At 42.5% G+C, this 9371-nt stretch overlaps 1 protein-coding gene across 1 annotated transcript; it reads left to right on the top strand.

Annotated features, from left to right (window-relative positions):
- Nucleotides 1–3865: 3865 nt before the first annotated feature.
- Nucleotides 3866–4900, top strand: LOC108379490 (uncharacterized; the record flags this gene model as incomplete). Its single annotated transcript, XM_017635846.1, has 1 exon — nt 3866–4900. A coding segment is annotated over exon 1 (1035 nt), but the record flags the coding sequence as incomplete, so codon positions are not given.
- Between the last annotated feature and the right edge of the window lie 4471 nt (nt 4901–9371).

Consider the following 9371-nt stretch of genomic DNA (forward strand, 5'->3'; position numbering starts at 1 on the left):
TCCAATAATTAAAGGTTACATAATTATTGACAGCCGCGGTTTGACACTCCCTTACAAAAGGTTGCATTTACGAAAAACAGAGAAAGGGGAAGAATGAAATACATTGTTGCGAAAATGGTAGTAGAAACGAACACAAAGAAAACACTTAATAGTTAAATTCCTTTTGTAAATTTTAATGTATTTCGGCATTTCAAACGAAATATTGAAAGAAATATTAAGATATCTACATGTATTAAGTATTTTATGAGCTACTTAGCGGTATAAAAAGTGCAAAAGGACTCAAAATTAAAATAACACTACTGAGTTTTATGTAAACTTCGAATTTATAAACAATTTTTGTTTTCATCAGTTAAATGTGCTTTATATGCATATACAAATAAACATATTGCACAAAAACGTATAATTCTATTTCACATGACAGGCTACACTTTTTCAAGTAAATTTGCAAAGAAGCAACACGGTGCCACTGCTAAGGGAGCGGTGCGAGAGAGACAACTGTCAGTTTATCTAACCTTTAATTATTAAATCATGACGTACAGCTGTAAAAATATGAACATATACGTATATGCAAGGCATATTTAATAAGGCAGAAGTTACAACTATCTCGAACTCTTTTGTAGCTAGTTATAATGTAAAAAATTGTTAACAAACAAACTAACCCTTTGAGGTGCGAGTGTTATGTTTGCTACAAATTAGCATAAATTGAAACGCATCATGGTGAAATTATACCAGGAGAAACGAAAGACTTAACACTATCTCATTTGAAAATTTGCTGATAGCCGTTTTATTACTTCACTTGTTTGTAATTTCACCATGGAAATACATACATATGTACGTGATTTTAAGAATTACTTCAATAGTACCTTCAAAGAATTTTAATTACATTCTTATATGCACATATACATATGGACAGAAACGAAACAAAGGAAACCACGTTGACTAAGATTTATATTGTTCATTTCAATTATAACGATGCACCCTGTACAAGTGTTTCACTAATTCTTAATCGTTCCCATTTAATTCTATTCTATTTCTCTAACAATTGTACTACACTTGTTTTGAAGTCTCTCTCTTTTTTGGATCGCTGCATTGAATAAATGTGTTTGGAAATTACGTCGAGTCTTTTATTCAACATAAAATTTGGTGCCTATTGGGAGGACTAAGAACCGTGCGAAAATTAATAGNACTACTGAGTTTTATGTAAACTTCGAATTTATAAACAATTTTTGTTTTCATCAGTTAAATGTGCTTTATATGCATATACAAATAAACATATTGCACAAAAACGTATAATTCTATTTCACATGACAGGCTACACTTTTTCAAGTAAATTTGCAAAGAAGCAACACGGTGCCACTGCTAAGGGAGCGGTGCGAGAGAGACAACTGTCAGTTTATCTAACCTTTAATTATTAAATCATGACGTACAGCTGTAAAAATATGAACATATACGTATATGCAAGGCATATTTAATAAGGCAGAAGTTACAACTATCTCGAACTCTTTTGTAGCTAGTTATAATGTAAAAAATTGTTAACAAACAAACTAACCCTTTGAGGTGCGAGTGTTATGTTTGCTACAAATTAGCATAAATTGAAACGCATCATGGTGAAATTATACCAGGAGAAACGAAAGACTTAACACTATCTCATTTGAAAATTTGCTGATAGCCGTTTTATTACTTCACTTGTTTGTAATTTCACCATGGAAATACATACATATGTACGTGATTTTAAGAATTACTTCAATAGTACCTTCAAAGAATTTTAATTACATTCTTATATGCACATATACATATGGACAGAAACGAAACAAAGGAAACCACGTTGACTAAGATTTATATTGTTCATTTCAATTATAACGATGCACCCTGTACAAGTGTTTCACTAATTCTTAATCGTTCCCATTTAATTCTATTCTATTTCTCTAACAATTGTACTACACTTGTTTTGAAGTCTCTCTCTTTTTTGGATCGCTGCATTGAATAAATGTGTTTGGAAATTACGTCGAGTCTTTTATTCAACATAAAATTTGGTGCCTATTGGGAGGACTAAGAACCGTGCGAAAATTAATAGTTTAAGTTGCTTAATTTCGCGAATTTACAATTTCTACGTAATTTCAGGCCATTGCTGCGATATTCTCGGATCGCGAAAGATACGTATACGGCCATAACCACGCGTTATATTCTACACTGGTACGTAAATATATATAAATGGCAGAAATAAATCTGCGTAAGTTTCATGCATCGGCTATCTCCCGTGCATTGGAGCAAGTGCGAAAAGCGCGCACCGGCAAATTAGATGCATCTAAGGCTGAGAAGCTGCTACAGTCCGCGAACTCCCATTTCGAGCGCATGCTTGCAAACCACGAGGCGCTCCTTACGGCGGCCAAGGAAGAGGAATGGGATGTACATGCCGCATGGTGGGATTCGACGGAGGACATGTACAACGAATTATGTGCCAGTCTTATGCGTTGGGGTGCGAATGCTGGAGATTCGTCCGAGGTTCCCAGCAAGCCCAATGTAGATTCACTGATGGAGTTAAAGCTGGAGCGATTAAATATTCCAACCTTTGACGGCGCAAATCCATGTGGCGCGCTTCCTTAACCTTTCGTTGGCAGCAGATGAATCGGCGAAGTCTTTGCTGAATATTGCGGATGTGGTTAGCGGTTCTTTGCGCGCGTGCACTTACGGCACCTATCGTCGTATCAAAGCTACCTCCCTTAACAAAACGCCAGTGGTACATGCACTGTTCCCCAACGGAGTTGTCTACTTTGTCAGATCTATTGAAATTCTTGGAGCAGAGAGCACAGAGTCTGTCGACCGAGCTTGTTCGGATCGGCGATGGTACAGATACAGTGTCCGGTCGTCAACCACAGCGGTCACCAACCGCGCGCACTATGAAATGCAACCTTTCAACAGAGAAAGGGAAGTGTCATTATTGTCGCGGGGTACATAGGGTCATGCGCTGCCCAACTTTATTGGATTTACCACCGGAGAAGCGTTTTGAGGCTCTTAGAAAATCGGGCCTATGCTTCAACTGTTTGAGGTCGAGGCATGCATCTAAGCAGTGCTCCTCTGGAGGATGTCGCCAATGCGGCCGCAAACACAACACCATGTTCTGTCGCGAACAACAGCCGGTCGCGCCCTCAACAAGGATCGTGGCAGCTACTACCAGAACCTCATCGCAGCCGGGTGTACCAGTAGCACCGGCTTAACCTTCGTTATGACTATCTGACTCTGTGATTGGATGCTATGCTCAGGGTGATCAGACAATACTACTCGCAACAGCTCGTGCATATGTTTCTAGCGACAATGTGGAGGAACGACTGGCTAGGATTTTGTGCGACCCTGGACCACAAGTAAGTTTTATTACTGAGCGATTTACTAATGCTCTTAATCTACGCAGAAGCAGTTATGAAGTTGCAGTCGAGGGCATTGGTGCATTGTCATGTACACGTACAAAGGGCGCTGTGGCAATAACGCTCAATTCAACCCATACAGAATTTTCTTTGGCAGTTCATACGTTGGTCATCACATCAATTACTTCAGTGCTACCAACAGCGCAGATTGATGTGAATCGGTATGAACACTTGGTTGGGCTGCAAATGGCAGACCCACAGTTTGGTACCCCAGGAAGCATTGACCTTCTATTAGGAGCTGATGTTTGGGGTCACATTTTGGAAGGAGACACTATCAGAGGTGGTCACAATGAGCCACATGCTCAACTTACGTGTCTGGGTTGGGTCATTTTCGGGCCAGCCTCCGCGCTTCGACCAGCGTTCCATGCTTGCGCTTGGAAGAGTCTCGGTTGGACGAGATTGTAAGCAGCTTTTGGTAGCTCGAAGGGGGGCCTGATGTCGACCGTATGGCTGATGACGAATGTGAGCACATATTTTCAATGACTCACTCTCGAACACCAGAAGGGCGTTACATGGTGCGCTTACCAATACGACCTAACGCTGCACAACTAGGCGACTCTTACTACAGTGCTTTACGACAATTTTATCGCTTCGAGCGCCGGCTTGCCTCCGACATACAAGTGCGTACACAATATATGGGGTTTATGAGGGAGTACATCGACTTAGGGCATATAGAAGCTTTAGGTATCGCCCATGATTCTCCTCGTGCATATTACATCCCGCATCACGCCGTGATGGAGAAGTTGCGCGTCGTTTTTAATGCCTCAGCGCCAACGTCAACCGGTGTTTCGCTTAATGATGTACAGCTGGTGGGTCCAACTATTCAAGACTCGCTGATGGATATTATTTTCAGATTTCGACGTTACGCAATTGCTCTCATGGCTGACGTTGAAAAGATGTTTCGCCAGGTGTTAGTGGCACCGGAAGATAGAGATCTTCAACGGATCTTATGGCGCGAATCACCCACCGAGGAAGTTACCATATATCAGCTGAAAACGGTGACATATGGCATGGCGTGCAGCACCGAAAATGCGGTGCGATCATTGCGTCAGTGCGCAGTCGATAACTACAGCTTGGTGAGTGATCATAATCAGGTCGATTCGACGCGCAGTGCCATTCTTTCCTCCTTTTACGTCGATAATTTTCTCACAAGCTGTACTGCGGTTAGCGAGGCGGTTACTTTGGTGAATAACGTGTCGACGATTTTATCGGCAGGTTGTTTCAAGCTTCGAAAGTGGAACTCAAACAGAGCCGCCGTACTCGAACAAATTGGTGAATCCGCCTCAGTAACTGAACGCACCATTGATACCCCCATAGCTACAGTGCTAGGCCTGCGCTGGGATCCCACAAGGGACGAGCTGTTGTTCAAGGTATCTCTTAAGCACTCTGATGGACTTTTGACGAAGCGGCGAGTTCTTAGTGAAGTAGCCCAGCTGTATGATCCCACTGGATTTTTGGCGCCGGTCGTTATATCGGGCAAGGTATTTATACAGAGTCTTTGGGCCTCAGGGTGTATGTTGAGATACTCCACTACCGCATGATCTGTGCCAGGTCTGGTCAAAATTCCGCGGTGATTTGTGTACCCTCAATAAAGTTCGCGTACCTCGATGGCTGGGTATGAATACAACTAATCGGACTACTCTTTATGGATTTTGCGACGCCAGTCAGAAGGCATACGCTGCGGTGGTTTACGCACATACGATTGAAATCGGTGGCAGAGCGTACAAAGGTTGCGCCGCTTAAGGGCACCACAATCCCTAGACTGGAACTGAGTGGAGCACTTCTGTTGGCTAAAACGATTGGTACGGTTCGCAGAGCACTAAGTTTGGAGGAGGGTTCTGTGTATTTGTTGTCAGACTCCAGTGTAGTCCTGTCTTGGCTACGCAAACAGCCAATTTTGTTGAAACCCAATGTCGCCATCAGGGTCCGCCAAATACAACAACTGACTTCCACGAATTGCTGGCACTATGTACGTTCGGCTCAGAATCCAGCGGATTGTGCCAGTCGTGGTAAAGCTCCATCAGAGCTGTTGAGCCACAATCTATGGTGGACAGGCCCGGATTGGCTGCGGCAGAAGCAAACACCTTTTGATTCGGCGCCCGAGTTACAGGCTGATGAACGCGCTGCTGCGAACAGTGAGGAGAAGGCCAGAATTTTCACGTTCACATCCTCTATTCAATATCAGCTTACCACCCGACTCATCGATGGGCGCCAGATTCCATTAACACAACGGTATAGTTCCATAAAACGACTCCACCGAAGTACAGCTATAATCCTCCGCTGGTTACCAAGACAACGCCTTCTCCGGCAGAGTATTGTAACAACTGCAGAGAAAGATGGCGCGCTTGAATTGCTCATTCGTATTGATCAAGCGTCCGCGTTCCTCGAGACTTATATTATTTACGAGTAGAAACAACTTTACCAAATTCCAGCCCACTGATACCATTTAACCCATACTTGGATGACCATGGCATCATAAGGGTAGGTGGACGCATTACTAACTCCGCGTTGCTAGAAGAACATCGCCACCCGACTATACTTCCGAAGGTCTGCGATTTGGTTAGGCTGCTGATACACCAAGTTCACATCGACACACTTCACGGTGGTGTGCAGTTAATGCTACAGACTCTGCGGTATCGTTATTGGATTACAAATGGCAGGCAAGCGGTACGTAGCTTCATCCATAGGTGTGTGATTTGCCAAAGGAACCGTGGAGCTACTATAACGCAACAGATAGCCTCATTACCACGACAACGAGTCAACGTAGCACGACCATTCCTGGCGTCAGGCGGGGACTACTGTGGGCCTTTCATTGGCACCAAACGAAGTCGGACTACCGTGAAGACCTATCTGGAAATTTTCGTCTGCATGGCAACTAAAGCTGTGCATATCGAGTTGGTGGATGACTTGTCCTCCATGGCTTTTATTGATGCTTTCACGCGTTTTGTTAGCAGACGCGGCCAGAGCCGAGACTTATACAGCGATAATGCCACGACATTCGTTGGTGATAATCGGGTAATGCGGGAAGATTTAGCCGCCTGGCACAGCAGCCAGAATCAACAATGACTTGCAAAAATGGCGAAGATATGTGCCTTTCCATCTGTCTTTTGGTATACCAACTGTTTTCCACACAAAGCGCTTTCCCAAAAATTTGGAAATTTGAAAAATTTCTTTATATTAGCTTTGTTCCACACGCTTTCCGGGCTGTTTTGGTAATTAGAGCGTAAAAATGAGTTATTCTCTCACAAGTGTTAAAAATAAGTCAACACGTGCCAAAAGTGCCCAGAGCGTGAGGAATGCAAAAAAACCACATTTCGTGCCCGGAATCAACAAACCAGCTCCAAACAATGATTTTATGTGTATTTATCTTATATGGCTAATCAAATTAGCAAATACCTACATTTCTGAAACTTTACTTCTATTTTCCATTTTGGTATTTTACAAAATTTGCGCTCGGATGTAAACAAACAACAACCGTTATTTCAAATTGACTTCTTGCACATTTTTGCCCGGAAAAAGTCCGGGCTGTTTCGGGCACGAAGAAGAAGACCTTTACGATTCAAAAGTGGAGGGTATACGCTCTCTATTACCCATTTTTCTAGCGTGAGAAACGCTTTCTGGGCTATTTTGGGCACCCGCGGGATCCCGCCGGCTCGTGTGGAACAAACCTATTATTAAACGTGCTACACGTTCGTCAGAAAATGCGAAAAACTATTCCTTAGCACATGCTAATAATATGGGCAAGCAAGACTTTACCTTAGGGTTTTTCAACAATTTATAACAAAAATTTGCTCCAGCACCAGTGTACGTTTTTAGTGCAAAATGTTAAAAATGCCAAATTTTGAGTTGCGTCTCTTTTGAAGATCGTGTGCGATATGTGTATAAGTAACCTCTTACGTGAGTCTACACTTCGTGTTTTTAATATTTAAATCCATAAAAGCGCACTTTGTGTTTATCTTAAAGAAATATTGTAATTGTATTGAAATACACTGTAAATTGATATGTATGTACTTATGAGGTGGGTTTTGTCGAAGTCTGAGGTATGCTCAGCCGCTCCAGAGTCCAGCGAAGGTCCCACTAACCCCCCACCAAATAAAACACAATGATTTGTGTATTAAGTCGAACACACCCACACACACACGCGGCTATCCAGAATACCGGCAACTTGTCGTGCAGGGGAGCGAAGGAGATGAAAAGAGAGAGTCGGTAGTCGGTGTCGGAGATTATTCGGCGGGTAATTGTATGGTGACGGGGGCGCTATTGGTGACGGCAAGATTGGCAGTGGTACGCGTCAGTCGTAGTGAAGAACGTGGCACTGAGAGCAGTCGCAGCCTGCAGTTCCTTTGTAGTGGTGGTGGCGGCCTCAGCGGTGACGTTGACAGTGGCCCAGGTAATGATGAGGGCGGCAGCGACCTCCCGCAGTGGTGTTGTATGTGACCCTGATTGTGGCGAGGGAGAATGCGGTCCCTTTTTACTACGACGGTGACAGCGGCCCTGGTCGGCGGTGCTTGACGTGGTAGTGAAAAAAAATCTGAGTCCCGCTACTTTTAGTGGGATTAGAAAAAGTAAGCCTCACTATATTCAATATTAGTGCTACTTGAAATTTAGTGCACTACGCCCATGTCTGCCAATATTAAAGGCCTAGTTGGTTCAACGTTTTATTAACAGATAAATGGGCCAACTTCTCGTGTATCGACTGTATTACATCAGATTCCATTTCATGAGGCACATATAGTGCGTTTTTACCTTCACTGTATCGACTGTATTACATCAGATTCCATTTCATTATGCACATATAGTGCGTTTTTACCTTCAGTTTTTTTCTATATACTAGACCATCAATTAAATCGAAATCGTTCAACTGTTCATTTTCAAGTTTACTTCGCAGGGATTTAATATTCTGATCACGCTCTTGAGCGACCTGAATACGGAATTCTACATCATCAATATCTATAACAGCAGCAATCTCCCGTCTACTTAATGCGTCGCCATGACCCATAGACCTCTTCGATGCTGTATCTTGTAATTATAATTTTCCAACTCTAAGGCCCATCTGGCTATTCGGGAATTCAACTGCTGTCTTCTATCAAGGGTCACGTTTAGAGAATTATAGTCTGTAACTATCGTAAATGGTATGCCTTCTAGGTAAGTCCGAAACCTTGTTAGCGCATATATTATCGATAAGGTTTCTAACTCAAAACATTGGTATTTAGTTTCGGCACTTGAGGCGTTTTTAGAAAAATAAGAGATGGGGTGCATTTTGCCGTCATCTTGACGTTGTAGGAGTACCGCACTAAAACCGATACTACTGGCGTCGCAGTGTAATTCAGTTTCCTTTTCTGGGTTGTAAATAACTAAAACTGGGCTTTTAACTAGTGTGGACTTTAATTCACAGAAAGCGTCTTGACATTTTTCGTCAAAATTAAATTATGCATTTCTTTTTAAAAGATCTTGCAAGGGTTTGGCAATTCGTGAAAACGAAGGTACAAATCTTCGGAAATAGGAAAATACACAGACACGACTGCAGTTGTTTCGGATTTGTAGGGATACTTCTGATATGGGAATCATTAGGTGCTATTCCCGAACAAGTGACCTTATATCGTAAGTTCTTCAGGATAAGCTTCAAGATGCGTAAAGTAATTCTGTCTAACACAGATTTTAACAATACAATTTGATCTTCAAAGTCCTCAGTGCCAATAGTTATGTAGTCCATATAAACAATGATTTTCCTCTCATTATGTTAAATCTCGAAAAATTAATTAATCCCAACGGCTTTTTACCCTCCATTCCCGCACAACCGACACGAGGGGCGCAATCCGCATGACGCACGGAACCTTTTTTTANTTTTTGAATTGATTCAATCCTTTCTGAATGAACTTGGTAGCGGGGATTCCAAATAATAGATCCGTATCCTAGTATAGGTCTAACTAAACTGGTAAAACGAGCTTTTGT

The sequence above is a fragment of the Rhagoletis zephyria genome, unplaced genomic scaffold (genome assembly GCF_001687245.7).
Source record: "Rhagoletis zephyria isolate East Lansing unplaced genomic scaffold, Rhagoletis_zephyria_1.1 Rzeph_scaffold_16532, whole genome shotgun sequence".
Classification (NCBI taxonomy): Eukaryota; Metazoa; Arthropoda; class Insecta; order Diptera; family Tephritidae; genus Rhagoletis; species Rhagoletis zephyria.